Below are 20,459 nucleotides of genomic sequence, written 5' to 3'. Positions count from 1 at the left end.
TACTACCATGGGCTGTATATACAGGGGTACACGTGACTAATGCCTGGTGCGGGTGTTACTGGGTGTAAGCCGGGCACATACTGATGTGTATGACGGTCCCCCCTCTATGTCCTTATACTACCATGGGCTGTATATACAGGGGTACACGTGACTGATACCTGGTGCGGGTGTTACTGGGTGTAAGCTGGGCACATACTGTTGTGTATGACGGTCCCCCCTCTATGTCCTTATACTACCATGGGCTGTATATACAGGGGTACACGTGACTAATACCTGGTGCGGGTGTTACTGGGTGTAAGTCGGGCACATACTGATGTGTATGACGGTCCCCCCTCTATGTCATTATACTACAATGGGCTGTATATACAGGGGTACACGTGACTAATGCCTGGTGCGGGTGTTACTGGGTGTAAGCCGGGCACATACTGATGTGTATGACGGTCTCTATGTCCTTATACTACCATGGGCTGTATATACAGGGGTACACGTGACTAATACCTGGTGCGGGTGTTACTGGGTGTAAGCCGGGCACATACTGATGTGTATGACGGTCCCCCTCTATGTCCTTATACTACCATGGGCTGTATATACAGGGGTACACGTGACTAATGCCTGGTGCGGGTGTTACTGGGTGTAAGCCGGGCACATACTGATGTGTATGACGGTCTCTATGTCCTTATACTACCATGGGCTGTATATACAGGGGTACACGTGACTAATACCTGGTGCGGGTGTTACTGGGTGTAAGCCGGGCACATACTGATGTGTATGACGGTCCCCCTCTATGTCCTTATACTACCATGGGCTGTATATACAGGGGTACACGTGACTAATGCCTGGTGCGGGTGTTACTGGGTGTAAGACGGGCACATACTGATGTGTATGACGGTCCCCCTCTATGTCCTTATACTACCATGGGCTGTATATACAGGGGTACACGTGACTAATACCTGGTGCGGGTGTTACTGGGTGTAAGCCGGGCACATACTGATGTGTATGACGGTCTCTATGTCCTTATACTACCATGGGCTGTATATAATGGGTACACATGACTAATGCCTGGTGCGGGTGTTACTGGGTGTAAGCCGGGCACATACTGATGTGTATGACGGTCCCCCCTCTATGTCCTTATACTACCATGGGCTGTATATACAGGGGTACACGTGACTGATACCTGGTGCGGGTGTTACTGGGTGTAAGCCGGGCACATACTGATGTGTATGACGGTCTCTATGTCCTTATACTACCATGGGCTGTATATACAGGGGTACACGTGACTAATGCCTGGTGCAGGTGTTACTGGGTGTAAGCCGGGCACATACTGATGTGTATGACGGTCCCCCCTCTATGTCCTTATACTACCATGGGCTGTATATACAGGGGTACACGTGACTGATACCTGGTGCGGTTGTTACTGGGTGTAAGCCGGGCACATACTGATGTGTATGACGGTCCCCCTCTATGTCCTTATACTACCATGGGCTGTATATACAGGGGTACACGTGACTGATACCTGGTGCGGGTGTTACTGGGTGTAAGCCGGGCACATACTGATGTGTATGACGGTCCCCCTCTATGTCCTTATACTACCATGGGCTGTATATACAGGGGTACACGTGACTAATGCCTGGTGCGGGTGTTACTGGGTGTAAGCTGGGCACATACTGTTGTGTATGACGGTCCCCCCTCTATGTCCTTATACTACCATGGGCTGTATATACAGGGGTACACGTGACTAATACCTGGTGCGGGTGTTACTGGGTGTAAGTCGGGCACATACTGATGTGTATGACGGTCCCCCCTCTATGTCATTATACTACAATGGGCTGTATATACAGGGGTACACGTGACTAATGCCTGGTGCGGGTGTTACTGGGTGTAAGCCGGGCACATACTGATGTGTATGACGGTCCCCCTCTATGTCCTTATACTACCATGGGCTGTATATACAGGGGTACACGTGACTAATGCCTGGTGCGGGTGTTACTGGGTGTAAGCCGGGCACATACTGATGTGTATGACGGTCCCCCTCTATGTCCTTATACTACCATGGGCTGTATATACAGGGTACACATGACTAATACCTGGTGTGGGTGTTACTGGGTGTAAGCCGGGCACATGCTGATGTGTATGACGGTCCCCCTCTATGTCCCTATACTACCATGGGCTGTATATACAGGGTACACGTGACTAATACCTGGTGCGGGTGTTACTGGGTGTAAGCTGGGCACATACTGATGTGTATGATGGTCCCCCCTCTATGTCATTATACTACCATGGGCTGTATATACAGGGTACACGTGACTAATACCTGGTGCGGGTGTTACTGGGTGTAAGCCGGGCACATACTGATGTGTATGACGGTCTCTATGTCCTTATACTACCATGGGCTGTATATACAGGGTACACATGACTAATACCTGGTGCGGGTGTTACTGGGTGTAAGCCGGGCACATACTGATGTGTATGACGGTCCCCCCTCTATGTCATTATACTACCATGGGCTGTATATACAGGGTACACGTGACTAATACCTGGTGCGGGTGTTACTGGGTGTAAGCCGGGCACATACTGATGTGTATGACGGCCCCCCCTCTATGTCCTTATACTACCATGGGCTGTATATACAGGGTACACATGACTAATACCTGGTGTGGGTGTTACTGGGTGTAAGCTGGGCACATACTGATGTGTATGACGGCCCCCTCTATGTCCTTATACTACCATGGGCTGTATATACAGGGGTACACATGACTAATACCTGGTGCGGGTGTTACTGGGTGTAAGCTGGGCACATACTGATGTGTATGACGGCCCCCTCTATGTCCTTATACTACCATGGGCTGTATATACAGGGGTACACGTGACTAATACCTGGTGCGGGTGTTACTGGGTGTAAGCCGGGCACATACTGATGTGTATGACGGCCCCCCCTCTATGTCCTTATACTACCATGGGCTGTATATACAGGGTACACATGACTAATACCTGGTGTGGGTGTTACTGGGTGTAAGCTGGGCACATACTGATGTGTATGACGGTCTCTATGTCCTTATACTACCATGGGCTGTATATACAGGGTACACATGACTAATACCTGGTGTGGGTGTTACTGGGTGTAAGCTGGGCACATACTGATGTGTATGACGGCCCCCTCTATGTCCTTATACTACCATGGGCTGTATATACAGGGGTACACATGACTAATACCTGGTGCGGGTGTTACTGGGTGTAAGCTGGGCACATACTGATGTGTATGACGGCCCCCTCTATGTCCTTATACTACCATGGGATGTATGTACAGGGTACACGTGACTAATACCTGGTGCGGGTGTTACTGGGTGTAAGCCGGGCACATACTGATGTGTATGACGGCCCCCTCTATGTCCTTATACTACCATGGGCTGTATATACAGGGGTACACATGACTAATACCTGGTGCGGGTGTTACTGGGCACATGTTAGAGAAAGATAACAGCTACTTACGCAGATGACATGTTGGGACTGCTGTTGGGGTAGAATAATAATAATTAGAGGTGATACACAAAGCTCAGCAGCACATTAGTGTGATCCACACAACGTGACACTACCGCACTATACACAATATACACATGAGAGTTTCTCTACAGGTCTGACCCTGAAATGTACAGTAAAACCAGTTGTGTTTCTGTTACATGATCAGAACCAAGATCAGCAGAGAATCAGCAGCTGGTAAATACTGCTGCTTAGTAATTCTATCCCATGGTCTGACCTCTGCCTGTGTGCTAGATCTAGGCACCGATTCAGAAGGTCCGAATTCGCACCCTTGGCCAATGTTTGAGTCTGCGCATTGTCATGCAGGCCCTGGCTGCAAGCAGCTTCAGATAACTTTTTATTTCTTGACAGGCAGGGGGCGTCCCTGGGTGGACCCACAAAAACCCACGTCGATGGGTGGACCTACAAAAACGGTGGGCGCACCCATAGAAATGCTGGGCGGAGCCCATGCCGCTGCCTACTCGGGGCAGGTGGATGACATCACCGCCTTCAAATCAGCCATCACCGTTCTACTAAAAAGTAAGTCCTGGCTACTTCTTATAGTCAACAGAGGGGAAATAATTTGATGGTGAGAAACCATCGAATAGTTTTACCTCTGTGCGAGCAGATGTGTAAGCGTAGATCCGACGCCTCATATCTGCAGCTACACAGTAAGACTGAGCATTACACTAGGGGCCCCGATTGTGGTTCACTTGCAAAAGCAAATTCTCTCTCTAAATCATGCTGCACTGCAGGTGGGGCTGATGTAACATGTGCAGAGAGAGTTCGATATGGGTGAGGTTTGTACTTCAAACTGACATCTATATTGCAGTATTGCAGTAAAAATAAAGCAGGCAGTATTTACCCTGCACAGAAACAAAATAACTCTGTATACTGCCATGGAATGTCAGTATATACTGCTGTACACCTGGGATTGTAGTGACACGTCCAATGGGATGCATGTATCTTATCTGCGCTCCATAATACAGCCAATCAGATACCTACTCATCATAGGTCCAGTTATTGATCATCACCGTCCTATAACAGATCCAGAACAGAAAAGAAGTGACAGTTAGCAGCTGATCCCTGCAATACTTATAATTATTATTGTATATTATGTAAGTACGTTTCTGTATATTATGTAAGTATGGCTAGGAATGGATTATGTGATGATTGGATTATCGGAGAACCGCGCATGCACAAGCCCTCCATGCGGCCACAGCTGGTGATGGCCCGCAATCGCAGGCTGTACGCTGGTTGATTAAAAGCCATTCTGCGTGTGTGTGTGCGTTACCCTAACATTATTTGGGAGTGACACACATAAAAGCAGACGGGCCCGGCCGCTGGGAGGAATGGCTGCTGGCGCCATCAGCCCCCGATATTCCTACGGCCATCGCAGCGCCGGGTTACTATTGGCTTACACCGCACTGCACACGGAGGGGGGAAATACATTTGATGGTGTGGGGCTGACTCTTCCCACAGGTATGAATCAGCCCCACACGATGACAAGTGATGCAAAGTCACCTAACAACGTCATGTGGAGGCCCTGTTCTACCAGACTAATATTGTGCAAGTAATAAAATGATATAATTACCTCACTTCTGTTTCCTTCCCTGGTGAAACCTCTGAGGAGTAAAATGAGGATATTACATGGTTTATTGTCTAAAACTACAACAATTTGTATATAATAAAAGGTAATTAGTAACATATCAGGACGTACCTGGTATGGGCACCAGCATCTGCTGCAGAGGGGAAAAAGAAGATTATTAGACAATATAACCCATTAAATGTGTGTCATACATGTCACCATTCCTGGTTGTGTATATAGGGGAGCATTTGGGGGAGTGACAGGACAGCAGAGAACGCAGAAGGGATCGGAGATTCCTGCTGGGGTCCCTCCTACATACATTTAGGGGATACGTAATATATTGCATAATAAATGGCCACATAGAGAGAGACATAGATATAAGAAATGTAAATAACTTACAAAAGGCTTCGGGCATCTATAGCCAATCACCCAGTTGAGTTTGGGGACTTTTTGAGGAAATTCCCTAGAAACAGAATATACAGAGTATTATAGGGACTGGAATTGATGGGCCATCTGACAGCACTCAGTTATACAGATGAGGAGTAATAACAACACTCACACTTTGTGCTTCATAACACTCCACATAAAGTATCTATACTCCATCTCCTGCAGAGGGAATGAGAAATAGTTTACCATTGATTTTAACCTTAAACCTGCCCAGAGATCTACCGTAACCCAAGGGGGTCATTCTAATAGACTGGGTAACCTGCGAAGCTCACAGGTTACCGAGTCCCTGTGACACCGACCCACGTATCCCTGTGACACCGTCGCCACCATATCCCCTCGCATGTGCCCGCAGCAGTACAAATCATTAGATGGTCAGGTTTTACCCGCCTTTGCAAATATAAGTCAGTTGATACTGACTTATATTTGCGAGCGCCTGGACGAAGAGAGGGCAGGCGGCTGATTTAGCATTTAGGCCTAAATAAGAATGACAATGTTTGGAGACAACAGAAAAAAGTTTGGGCCAGGAAAAGAGCCACAAATACAAGAAATTAGGGAGCTCAAGGAAAACATACCTCCATTTTGCAACTCGTACTGAGAAGTGAGGGTTCCAAGGCAATCTCTCAGAACTCTGCGTGTGTGATGTCATGATGTGTCTGTGACATCATCCCCAGCTGTGATCACCTGCTGCAGGAGCTTTCTTACAGTGTGATCCTTATATGCAGTGGAGGGAAGGGGGGGGGGGGGGGGTAATATAAAAGATCAGTTGGTAGAAAAAGTAATAAAATAGTTCTCATGGTTTTTTCAGGTTTGTTGTCATATCTTTGTATTTGTTTGGAATCTAGGGAGAAAAATCCCAGTTTCCCAGACATCTCTATGTGGTCTCCCCACGTGTGTGGTGATCCCTGGTGACTCGCCACAGATTATATCACATGTATGTTATATGTAAGTTCCCGTGTGACACACATAAGCTGGCCAAACAGCTACAGATTTATTGTCTGATCTGGCTGGCTGGAACAAAAGCCTGGTAGTGGATAACAGCAGATGACAGTTGACCATTTGCTGTGAGATGCTGGAAAACTGACAAACTGTCACTCAGATATTACCAGGTGTTTGTTCCAACCAGACAGATATGACAATCAATCTGTAGGTGTATGGCCATCTTAAGCCAGTCAGCTCCTAACTGTCATGTTACAGGCTGGGTTGGAAAATTGACAGCAGCTGAATGGCTGCTGCATTATCACTTCTCCAGACTTATGTCCTATTGGCTTGTCCCACTGCTTACACTCCTACCAGCGCTCCCTCGCTTTTGTTATTAGCATTATACCACCTTCCTATAAGCTCTTTTCACATGTGTCCCTTGTGCATTGTTTATATAGGCATGCAGGCATACCTCCAACTGTTTCGCTTTTTGTGGGACCGTCCTGTTTTTTTTAGATGTTCCCACCTCCTGCCCGTGGCAAGTATAGGCCACACCCCCAAAATGCTGGCTGCACACAACGTCCCACTTGCCTTAGGTCTAATGTTGGGAGGTATGATGTATGTATGTATGTATGTATTCATGTATGTATGTATGCATGTATGTCTGTATGTATGTAATAGTGGACAAACAGCTTTATACAATGGGAGAGAGATTGTTTGACATTCCCGAATAAGTTTTGCACATAGCTTGTATCACACATAGGGAGGAACATGAAAGAATCTGGGGTACAATGTGGGGGTGCATTGATTCCCATCCCACGGATCCTCAGATACTAATTACACTAACATGAATATTACATAGGTAACAGATGTGGTGTTGATGATCCAGTAAAAGCATTTTGCGTTATATGAATGATGCTGGAACATAGGGGCCCCCAGTACTATTGGGGAGCAGGCTAATGATAGAGAAATCTGGGGGATTCTGTGTATTATATTCTGCTGGAAAGTCACATTATTCTGTGCTCTGTATTTTAGGTTTCCCGGATGCGTCTGGATGGAGAAGATCCCTCGCAGAACCTGGGAGGTGTATACAGCTTCTGGCTGCTTGGTCCCGGCCTCACTCTGCCGTATACAGGATCCTAATGGGAGAAAGGGTTACTGCGTTACTGAGCCAGGTCACATGTGATCATTCTTTACTGATTTATGTATTGTTACCGGTAACTGTCCGTGGTGTATCCGAGCCTTTATATACATACACAGCGCTGTGTACACTGATATGCATACACAGCACTGTGTACACTGATATACATACACAGTGCTGTGTACACTGATATACATACACAGCGCTGTGTACACCTATTATATACACTGACATACATACACAGCGCTGTGTGCACTGACATACATACTGTACACAGGGCTGTGTACACCTATTATATACTGACACACAGCACTGTGTACATCTATTATATACACTGACATACATACATATATACATACATAGCGCTGTGTACACCTATTATATACACTGACATACATACACAGCGCTGTGTACACCTATTATATACACTGACATACACACAGCACTGTGTACACCTATTACATACACTGCCATACATACACAGCGCTGTGTACACCTATTATATACACTGACATACATACATAGCGCTGTGTACACCTATTGTATACTGACATACATACACAGCGCTTTGTGCACCTATTATATACTGATACACAGCACTGTGTACACCTATTATGTACACTGACATACATACAGTAAACAGCGCTGTGTACTGTATGTATGTCAGTGTATATAATAGGTGTACACAGCACTGTGTACATCTGTTATATACACTGACATACATACAGTACACAGCGCTGTGTACACCTATTTTATACACTAACATACATACAGCGCATACAGTACACCTATTATATATACTGACATACATACACAGCGCTGTGTACACCTATTGTACACTGACTTACATACACAGAGCTGTGTACACCTATTATATTCACTTACAAAAATACACAGCGCTGTGTACACCTATTATATACTGACATACATACACAGCTCTGTGTACATGTATTATATACTGACATACATAGCTGTGTAAACCTATTATATACACTTACAAAAATAGACAGCGCTGTGTACACCTATTATATACTGACATACATACACAGTGCTGTGTACACTGACATATGCACACAGCGCTGTGTACACCTATTATAAACTGACATATATACACAAAGCTGTGTACACCGATTATACACTGACCTACATACACAGCGCTGTGTACATCTACTATATACACTGACATACATACACAGCGCTGTGTACACCTATTATATGCTGACATACATACACAGCACTGTGTACACTTATTATATACACGGACTACACACACAGCGCTGTGTACACCTTTTATATACTGACCAGGGGTGCCGAGAGGGGGGGAAAGCAGGTACACTTTACCCGGGCCCGGGCCTGTCAGTGGGGCCCTGGTCTGGACACACAGTTCTTTTTTTATTTGGTGGGTCTGAGTGTGCCGGAGTCAGCTGTTCAGCGGCGGCATTGGGATTGCGGATGTGGGCAGACGTGGGCCTGCATGGGGGCAGCAGCATCACAGAGGTCCTTTTGAGGCACTCCAGGGCCTGCTGAGAGCCAGCCATGTGACAGGAGTTTACCGTGGCTCCGCGACAGGAGGATACTTAGGGTAGGTAGTCCCTGGGTGCTGGGAGGAACTGGGTCAGAGACAGGCCACCTTCCATGGTAGTACCACCCACTCCGCAGAATCGCAGCCCACCCTACTCCCCACATTCCTATCCCAGCCGCCACCAGCAGCAGCAGGTGCCACCGATGTCCAGGTCACTGTGTTTCAAGATGGAAGGTGGGTGGCTGGTTGCTCTGTGTCTGCTGCCTTCCTGCATGCTGCTGGGGCTGAGATCCAACTCTGGAAGTCAGCATGTAACCCCTGGCAGAGAATGTACTGTAACTCCATGACAACGAGCATGTTAACCCCTGGCAAAGCATGTAGCCCATGGCAGAGCATGTTAATCCATGGCAACGAGCATGTTAACCCCTGGCAGAGCATGTACCTCCTGGCAGAGCAGGTTAATCCCATGCCAAAGAGCATGTTAACCCCTGGCAGAGAATGTGATCCCCTTGCAGAGCAGGTTAATCCCATGGCAACGAGAATGCTAACCCCCTAATATGCAAGGAGCATTACGGTGTGTGGAATAACATGTAATGGGCATAATAGCATGTGGTAAAATATGTAATAGGTATTACGGTGTATGGCATAATGTGTACTTCCCACTACGGTGTGTGGCATAACGTGTAATGAGCATTATGGCATGTGGTATAATATGTAATGGGTGTGTGATATGTGTAATAGGCATTATGGTGTAAATCTTTGTCCCTGTATCCACCTTGTAAGCAGTGGTGTAACAATGGGTCCGCGGGGAGTTTAGTCCGTGGGGCCCCAGGAAGTTGTTGTACCGGGGCCCAGGATTTCTCTTGGCGGCCCTGATACTGACATGCATACACAGCGCTGTTTACACCTATTATATATACTAACATACATACACAGTGCTGTGTACACCTATTATATACTGACATACATACACAGCGCTGTGTACATCTATTATATACTGACATACATACACAGAGCTGTGTACACCTATTATATACACTGACATACATACACAGCGCTGTGTACACCTATTATATGCCAGGGTTGCCGACTTTAAGATTCTCCTCTCCGGGAGAAGCCTGGAGAGGAGAGATTCAGCAGCCGCTCAGGGGGCGGGACTTACGAGTGACATCACTAAGCCCCGCCCCATGCTGCTAAAGCAGGGAATTCACAGATCTCCGTGGAGGGGGCGGGGCTAAAATTACGCGATTGTGCCGTTTTAGCTCCGCCCCCTCCTCTGAGACCCGAGGATTGCGGCATTTTAATGCCGCGATCCGGGGGTCAGCGGGGGTCCCCCCTGAATCCGGGAGGGTTGCCCACCCTTCCGGGGGGGCCGGGAGGGGATCCCGATTTTCGGGAGACTCCCGGAAATTCCGGGAGGGTCGGCAACCCTGTTATATGCTGACATACATACACAGCGCTGTGTACTCCTTTTATATACTGACATACATACACAGCACTGTCTACACTTTTTATATACTGACATACATACACAGCGCTGTGTACTCCTTTTATATACTGACATACATACATAGCACTGTGTACACCTATTATATACACTGACATACATACAGAGCGCTGTGTACACCTATTATAAACTGACATACATACAAAGAGCTGTGTACACCTATTATATACTGACATACATACAGACCGCTGTGTACACCTATTATATACTGACATACATACACACAGCGCTTTGTACACCTATAAGGCGCCTATTGAATTATGTTGTTGCTATTCATACCATTACTTAACACTTATGCCTAAAAATAATTGACACAGACACCTTATCTACAAATAACGACACTGACACCAACTGCGTAAGGTTAAAAGGTTATAGTTGTTTATTTAATTGGTATGACCCCTATTTGTATAAGGGATGGCAAAGAAAGCGCTTGAGACCAGCCCACTCCCGGGTGTTGCCATGGTAGCGACCTTAGCGCCCCCAATGGCCACACCCCTTCTTGTGGGTACAGCCTGCGCTGTGACGGACATACCACCCCCTTCTATTGCATGACGTGGCCTTCCATGAAGGACCAACGCCCCCAGCCGGAGCTGGGGACTCGCCCGCCTTCTTGGCAAAGGGGGGGCAATACCGCACAGAGACCACCTGACACCCCACCTGTTTGCTGGTCGAGAGCGCCTTCTCGACGATTGTTAACTATAGCTATGGAAATAGAGTACCAAATTTGGTGAAACGGCTTGATGCCAGGTAGCATAGAGAAAAAGGGTAGGGAGGGTGGGGATCCAGCTTCAAAGAGGCTCACTTCCTGTCTCTTGCCTACTGATATAACCTCACTGGCTGCCGCCCCCCCTGCTACCTGATTGGCCAGAACTAACTGCCACTCACTGCTATTTCCATAGGGCTACACACAGCTGCTATATCTGCTCTTGCTTATGGACATCAAATTCACAGGCTCTTATATTCCCTCCAGCCTATGCGGCCCTCGCTCTGTCTTATATATACTGACATATATACACAAAGCTGTGTACACCGATTATACACTACAGCTCACACATATTCTGCAGCACTTTACAGAGAATATTTGAACATTCACATCAGTCCCTGCCCCAGTGGAGCTTACATTCTATATTCCCTACCACATTAGCCTACGCGTATATTTTTGGATTGTGGGAGGAAACCGGAGTACCTGCAGGTAACCCACGCAAGTACGGGGAGAATATACAAACTCCGCACAGTTAGAGCCATGGTAAGAATCGAACCCATGACCTCAGTGCTGTTAGGCAGTAATGCTAACCATTATACCATCCGTACTGACATACACACACAGCGCTGTGTACACCTATTATATACTGACATACATACACAGCGCTGTGTACACCTATTATATACACTGACATACACGGACTGAAATGCCATGGGACTAGAGATGGGGGCAGTCTGCAGCCCCACACTGTGAACATAATGCCAGCTTCATATGGGGAATTACAGGGCTCAAATCTCCTACCAAGGCAAAGCAGTGCGGGGCCCAGCCAGTGTGACCAGCTATGTGGCTCTTATGGATACACACTAGGGATATGCATCGGCCACTTTTTGTCACAATAGCGAGTACTTCACTGACCACACATGTGGCGGCCATTCTGTGGTAACTTGCTGGGGTACTGTAATAACTTTTTTATTGTCTGATGGGGTCCTAGAATAAACATTTTTGAGAACCGCTGGTGTTTTGGATCTGTATTTAAAATCAAACAACATAAAAAGCACTAAAATTGCATAATTTTTTTTTTGTTTTGTTTTGTTTTGTTCCTACGCTATTATTAACCTCAATAACATTAATTGTCACTCATTTCCAGCCTATCCTGAATACCTCACACCTCCCAATTGTTTTTAGGCCAGTAGGTTGCACCGAGGTGGCACTGCAGCGGCAGACAGGATGGCAGTTTGAAAAACTAGGCCCCAAAAAACACATAATGCCAAATAAAAGAGGTGACAAATAGGTGTTATACCAGGACTAGCGCAGATAATCAGACAGTTTTGCAGCTTATGGTGCACACCAAGTGTCCTGTCAATGAGAACACTAAAAACATCACATGACAAGAGGGAAAAAGATCAGTGACACCATTTAGCGCTAACTGAATATTCATATGAAAGTATCCAAGTATAACAAAGAATTTTATTCTATACAGGGAACTCACAATATCGGTAGATAAAATAGCATATGATCACAATTTCCTTAGGCAAAGCTGCTGCAAGAAAACTTCTCCCATCCGTCCTTGGCTCTAGATGTTGTATTCAGGGAACTCCGGGCACCGGTATCCTCAGTCTCCCAATAGTCCAGGCAGGGGGGGTAGCAGTCCAGCAAACAAGTCAAATAATATGCGCCTCACTTAATGCATTTCAGACGAGTCGTCCTTCTTCAGAAGTGTGGGGCATACTGAATCTAGATGTCCATTTGTACCCTAAACAATTAAACATACTGAAACCCGATTGTTTACTTCAGGTCAGGGGCGGAAATACCAGCGGTGCAGCCAGTGCATTGCACCGAGGCCCGTGGCAATGAAAGGGCCCACACCCCTGGACATTACTTAGGAATCCCATCCTGGGATTCTTAACAATGTCAACCGTTGTGGGCCCCGCAGGATCCGGGGACCCCAGCTAGCCCCAGAGATCAGCGACAGCAGTCAGGTGCCAGGTCAGCTCTCAGAACTGAGCTCCAGCAGCAGCAGCCAGAGCCGGATTGCTGTAAGTAGAGAGAGAGAGAGAGCTAATGATGGTGATTGATGTGCTCGGCACTCGACTGGTATGCCTGGGCTGGGGACTTTACACTCTCCCTGCCCAGGCTCCTGCACGTTGTCCTTCCTGTGAAGCTCCAGTCCAGCGTTATATAGGTTTCAGTTAAGGGCATGACAGGTAATCCACTGGTTCCTGGAAATGTACAGTGTGTTCTATTTGTCACTGTGTGTGTGTGTGTGTGTGTGCGCACACTTGTTTGCCCTCCCCTGCCCACTGAAATGACAGCAGCTGTGATGGGAGTAGTCCAGCAAGTACCCTGGCACTGCATATCTCCCAACATGACCTTCTCCAGGAGGGACACAATGCTCTGTTCCTGGACGTCACTTTAAATGTATGATCACCATCATCTGTGTTTAACAGGTTAATTGATAAGGAAGGTGCTTCAACACAGGTGATGGTCAGTGTTCCCTCTAAGCTCGACGAGCGTGCGCACATACATTACAACAGAGCGCACAAAGCAGCAGTGGTCCCTTTTTGCAGTTGTGGACTCAATTTATGTGTTTCATGTGTTTCACCCATTAACTACATTGTGTGCTGTGTTTTGAATGTTTAAATGTTCAATATAATTTTGAAGTTAAGTTAACACAAAGGCTGAACTTCATTTTCCAGTTATATATAAGTGACGCACAAAAATTTAAATTTTCTTCCAAAGTTGCACAGCCAAAATATTTTGCCGCACACAGCCTTCGTAAAATTAGAGGGAACATTGGTGATGGTAATCATAAATAAGAGCAACAGAGCATCGTGTCCCTCCTGGAGAGGGTCATGTTGGGAGATATGGCACTGCAAGATGTCACCTAGATGCCCAGAGATCACCATCCCTGCCCCAATGTACACCAGAAAAGATGCCTGTCACATTTGTGTCTGTGTAATTATTACTATTATGCGGGGACATAGTGAGTCAATTTTATGGGGGGGTGCTTAATTGCCTGTGGCCCCCACAAAATTGCATCTGGTCCTGGCAGCAGCCAGTCTGTGCAGCCCCTTTTTCCATGCTATAATAGGGAGCCTGCATGTGGCAATCACCTGCAGAGGGTGCAGCATCGGAGACAGTGGCCTTGGCACCACAGGATGCTCAGCAGTGTATTTAGATTATAGTGCTGATATGGTTATCAGCTGGCGCTGTCCGCAATTTTTCACTGGGCAACAGCAAGCCATAGGGACAGCAATAGTGGTGACTGAGGGTGCTGGCAAACCATGTGTCCTACAGCCCATATACCTATTCCTCCTCTCCTGTCTCCCACCTCTCTCCTGTCTCCCGTCTCTCTCCCACTATTTCTCCAGTCTCCCACTATTCCTCCTTTCCTATCTCTCACTATTCCTCCTCTCCCGTCTCCCACTATTCTACCTCTCTCCCACTATTTCTCCAGTCTCCCACTATTCCACCAGTCTCCCACTATTTCTCCTTTCATATCTCTCACTATTCCTCCTCTCCCGTCTCCCACTATTCCACCTCTCTCCCACTATTTCTCCAGTCTCCCACTATTCCTCCTCTCCCATCTCCCACTATTCCACCTCTCTCCCACTATTTCTCCAGTCTACCACTATTCCTCCTCTCCCATCTCCCACTATTCCTCCTCTATCCCACTATTCCTCCTTTCCTATCTCTCACTATTCCTCCTCTCTCCTATCTCTCACTATTCCTCCTCTCTCCTATCTCTCACTATTCCTCCTCTTTCCAGTCTCCCACTATTCCTCCTTTCCATAGCTGGCACCGAGCTATGCTAATCTGTTCATGGCAAGGTGGGAGGACGAGCAGATTTGGTCCAACCACCCTTGGAATGCCAGCCTGGTGCTATGGGTCAGATACATCGATGACCTCCTGTTCGTCTGGAGGGGAGGTCCAGACACCCTAAATGACTTCTGTGTGTACCTAAATAACAATGATCAAAATATAGAATTGACATACACCATCAGTCCCATCTTCTGTTAATTTTCTTGATTTAACCATCTTTATTGATGACCTCAAAATATGTACTAAAAACTACACTAAGCCGACTGACTGCTGCTCCTATATAAGCAGCAAGAGTAATCATCACGCCAATTGGATAAAGAGCATTCCATCAAGTCAATTTTATAGGCTCAGACGAAATTGCACTAACACTAGCGATTATGAGGTACAAGCAGGTGAAATGAGAGAAAATTTTAACCAAAAAGGATATAATCCAGTTTGGGTGGACGAAGCTTACAATAAAAATCTGGTAGCTGTGTCTAACACTAGAACTATTAAACCGGCTAATTGTGAAGTACGTTTTATTACTAAGTACACCTCTCAGCATAAACAACTGGAGAAGCTCATAACTAAACATTGGGGAGTCCTCACAGAGGATCCCCTCCTTAAAGAATATGTGGGACACCGCCCCAAATTTGTATACCGCAGGGCGGACAATTTGAGTAACATTCTGGTTAGGAGTGCTCAAACCATTCCTAAAAGAACAACCAGAGTGCTATCCAAAGGGTTCTACCGCTGCGGTATTTGCCCAATGTGTAAAGCATGTAAATTCGCTCCTAAAACCACAGAGTACAAGTCTAATACAAATAGTGAAAACTTCACTATTAATGACTTTATTACATGCAATTCAAAGAACGTTGTGTATTTGTTGGAGTGCAACTGCGGTAAACAGTATGTTGGACGTACAAGCAGACAGCTAAAAGACCGTTTGGCTGAACATGCTCGGAATATTAAAAAAGGCTACGAATTGCATAATGTGTCTTTACACTTTAAGGAGAAACATGACTGTGATATGAGAGGTCTAAAGTCATTTTGTGGAATTAAAATCTGTAAGTCCAATTGGAGGAAAAATGATGTTGAGGAACATTTAGCAAAATTAGAAATGAAATGTATATTCAACCTCAACACCATGGTCCCCAAAGGACTTAATGTAGATTACGAATATAAATGGCTTATATGAATTATAAGGGGGGTGGTATGGTACCAACAATATACCACTAACTATGTGTTTTCTGCTTTTTCCCCTTTTCTTCCCTTCTCATGTATATCCGGCTCATAATGAGTTAATAGTCAGTGTAGTTATAAATAACGTTTTTTATGCCGCTAAATCAAATCAATGTATTTACCCTGTTAAATGTGCAAATTTTGTAAAAATTTTGGTGTATGTCGGCTTTTTCTCTATGTCGACTTTTGTGTCCACTTGCATGTAAAAAAACTTTTTTAAAAACTTTTTTTATGCGAAGTTTTATGATAATTTTATTGTATGTTTAAATATGTGTTTTCATTAACAATGCATTTTAAATTGGGTATTTTAGACATATTTTATTATGTGTGTAGTATACCCAGATGTAGCTAATAGATTAAAGCCGGATACAGGTTGATTTCCATTGGCCAACAAACATCATGTGACGGAACAGGCCGGTGTTAAAAGCATCTCCCTGCAGCCAAGGTGGCACATCTTGAAAAAGGATATACCCTATATCCGAAACGCGTTGATTGAGCCGCAATACTATTCAGCAAGAGCAGGAACAGCGGGACGGACTCCGGCAGCGTCACCATCATCTTCCCCCGGCGTTGTCTGCAGCACTCCCAGCACGGAAGGAGAAGCCGCCGGCACCCGCTATCAGCTACTGCCTTCATCTGGACTCTCGTTTTTACCGTTGTTTGTCGTGTGGATACGTGGATTTTTTATGTAATAAATCCTGCAAAGAAAAACATGTGGTGCAGATGCACACTCCATATTATTAATCAATCAATTAATAACAGAGGTTCTTGGTATATCAATTGTCCAAGAAATATTTGCCCACCAACCAGCTTCACGGCAACCTCATTTCTGGTGGGTCCCTAATACTAAGTATGTACATTTTTTACAGAAATGGCCCAGGCGATTGCCAACGAACACGAATTTATAGAGGCGTTCATAGAGAAATATATGGAGCTGGACTGCCTTTGGAAAACTAAATCAAAGGAGTACAGCAATAAAATTAAAAGAGCTCAAGCGCTTCAGGAGCTGGCCCAATTCAGCAAGAGCTACAATCCCGAGTCTGATGCGGACTGGGTCCGTAAAAAAATACAGAACTTGAGGACCGTGTTCCTTAAAGAACACAAAAAAATGCAATCGTCCAAAAGGTCTGGTGCAGGAACTGCAGATGTATACGAGACGTCGTTATGGTACTACAACCTGCTGACCTTCACGTTGAGCCAGGAGGTGCCAAGGTCGGGACTCTACCTAATGGTGGAGAGTGAGGCAGACAATGTGTTTGTGGGCCTGGATGAAAGTTCCCAGCCGTTGTCGGTAAGTACTGGTCCAATGTGTATACACCCCTTCCTCCTTTGTTTGTTTTAGGCTCCTATAGAGCATTCCTTTGCAGTCCCATCATTTTTTAAATGTGGTCTTCCTGCCAGGGGACAGCACCAATGCCATTAAAGTACTCCTTATATTGGTCCCTGACCTGTTTGGCTCTTGCTGTCCCCCGGTACTGCTGGGCCGGCGTCTCCAGGGACACGATTGGACTAACCTCCCTAGGCTCGTCTGGGTCCTCCTGTGGTGCTGGTCCTGCCGGCCGATGGGCCCTTTCTTTGCGCCGAAGTAGATTGTGCAGGACACAGCACGCCATGACGGCCCAGTCGATTTTATCCAGCCGCAGGTTGATGGCTGTGTGGAAAATGCGGAATCTACTAGCCATACTAATTCCAAATGCACTTTCCACAAGCCGCCGTGCCCTGGAGAGCCTGTAATTGAAGACCCGTTTGTCGTGGTCAAGACCACGTTTGGCATAGGGCTTCATGATGTGTTCATGAAGCCCAAATGCCTCGTCCGCCACGAAAACAAAGTTCAGTCCATGCTTCGTTTCTTTGACTGTGGGCAAGTGCAGGGTGTTGGAGGCGAGCCTCTGGTAGAACTTTGTGTCCTTCAAAGTTCCACCATCTGAAGCCCGCCCATTCCTGCCGACATCCACAAAGATGAATTCATAGTTCGCATTAACCACAGCCATCAGCACAATACTGAAGTACCCCTTGTAGTTGAAGTAGTAGGAACCACTGTGGGGTGGCTGATTGATGCGGACGTGTTTCCCATCAATGGCTCCTCCACAATTAGGGAAGTTCCACGCCTCGTCGAATTCAGCAGCGATGTTTTGCAACTCCTGCACTGGAACAAAAAAGAAAAGGAGATGTTAACTAATTGTTGTTATTTTCTTTTCAACAGATAACAAGCACAGAGATAGAGGTTGGCCACCCCTCAACCCCTACCCCAACCCCATCGCCAACCCCTGAGCCACCTGCAATTGACTCATCTGGAACAATCTGTGGAGTGCCAGAAACCCCCACCCCGCCACAACTATTCACAAAAAAGAAAAAACGCAGGACCAAGACAGTCCCTGACCCAGACCCGGATGATGATATACTTATACGAGCAGAGCAGGTGCTGCGTAGGCCCCCTGACCAGTATGACACCTTCGGCAAATACGTGGCTGAGGGCTTGCGGAAGTTGAATCCGGAACAACAGATGGCGTTCGAACGTCTCACTAGCGAACTCTTTTTTAGGGGCCGTCTTGGCCTTCTGACAATTCAAACCAAATTAGTTGGACTTCTCCCATGACAGGAGACGCCATCTACTAGTAGTGCCGTACCCTCACCAGCACTTGCCTCATTGCCTGAAACCACCCCACCGAGTGCGCAATCCTGTACCCAACCGGCTACACCTCCTCGCTACAGTCACCTGTATACATCATTGTTGAGTGACAGCACGGACCAAGACGAAACACCGGTTTTACAAGATTTATAAGCACATTCCATACAATTATTTCAAAGTTGGCATGGAGTAGTATGGCACACGGTGCTTGTCGTGGAGATAATGGCTATGGTGAAATGTTGCATACCGCAGAACAATGGGGCCGGGACCATTGCATCTGCGGTATGCAACAGGTAATCGTGATGGCCCTTTCATTATCTGCGCTACAAGCACCATCTGTCATACTGCTCCATACCACAAGGCAATGAGGCATTGGTTTGGTTTTATGTTAATACTTGTTAGGGCACTTTGCCTAGGTTTTATATATTATGTGTGTTTTTGCTATAGGTCCATGCATGGAGCAGTATGGCACATGGTGCATGTTGCGCAGACAAAGAAAGGACCTTCATGCTACTGTGGCGCACAGTGCAGAGCAATGGGGCCGGGACCAATGCTTCTGTACTATGTGCCATGCATGCATGAGGGTGCTTTCATTGTCTGCGCTACATGTGCCGTCTGCCATACTGCCCCTTAACGCACGGCAATTAGGCATTTCTGTGGTTTTATGTTAATTCTTTTACTTGTTAGGGCACTTTGCCTAGGTTTTATATATTATGTGTGTTTTTGCTATAGGTCCATGCATGGAGCAGTATGGCACATGGTGCATGTTGCGCAGACAAAGAAAGGACCTTCATGATACTGTGGCGCACAGTGCAGAGCAATGGGGCCGGAACCAATGCTTCTGTACTATGTGCCATGCATGCATGAGGGTGCTTTCATTGTCTGCGCTACATGTGCCGTCTGCCATACTGCCCCTTACCGCATTGCAAACTTCATTAACATTTTATAGCAATATTTAAAAAAAACACAAAGCACTTTTTAAAATTATGTGTACTCAATGTGCAGTATGGCACATGGTACATGTGGTGCAGACAAAGGACAGGGCCACGTGGCGCATAGTGCATATCAATGGGGCCGGGACTATTGCATCTGCACTATGCGCCACGTGAGGTGGAGGGGACATGCATTATCTGCGCTACAAGCACCATGTAGCATACTGATCTCTACCTCATGGCAGACCAGAGCCATGACAGGGTATTGTCTAATCGCTGTGCCCATATATCCACCCAAAAATGACACAACTTCTCTTGTTGGATAAAATTGGCCACAGCGGCCATCTTTATTGAAACAATACAAGTTTAACAATAACCAAAAACATTCCCCACGGAAGGTGGTCCCCGAGGCCCTCAATAAATCTATCCACACGTCTAAGCACTTCCAGGAGTTCTTACCCCCAGCCGATAGCGATTGGCTCGAGGGCACCAATTGTCAACACCCAGTGCTCATTA

General features: G+C 46.4%; 1 protein-coding gene across 1 annotated transcript; it reads left to right on the top strand.

Annotated features, from left to right (window-relative positions):
- Positions 1-8,302: 8,302 nt before the first annotated feature.
- Positions 8,303-19,504, top strand: LOC146007962 (uncharacterized). Its single transcript, XM_083146779.1, has 2 exons — positions 8,303-17,673; positions 18,586-19,504. The coding sequence occupies exons 1-2, from the start codon at positions 17,254-17,256 to the stop codon at positions 18,976-18,978; spliced, it is 813 nt and encodes a 270-aa protein (XP_083002905.1). The 5' UTR covers positions 8,303-17,253; the 3' UTR covers positions 18,979-19,504.
- Positions 19,505-20,459: the final 955 nt, after the last annotated feature.

This window comes from Crinia signifera, chromosome 6 (genome assembly GCF_055691185.1).
Source record: "Crinia signifera chromosome 6, ASM5569118v1, whole genome shotgun sequence".
In the NCBI taxonomy this organism is placed as follows: domain Eukaryota; kingdom Metazoa; phylum Chordata; class Amphibia; order Anura; family Myobatrachidae; genus Crinia; species Crinia signifera.
This window is presented reverse-complemented; position numbering and strand designations above follow the sequence as displayed.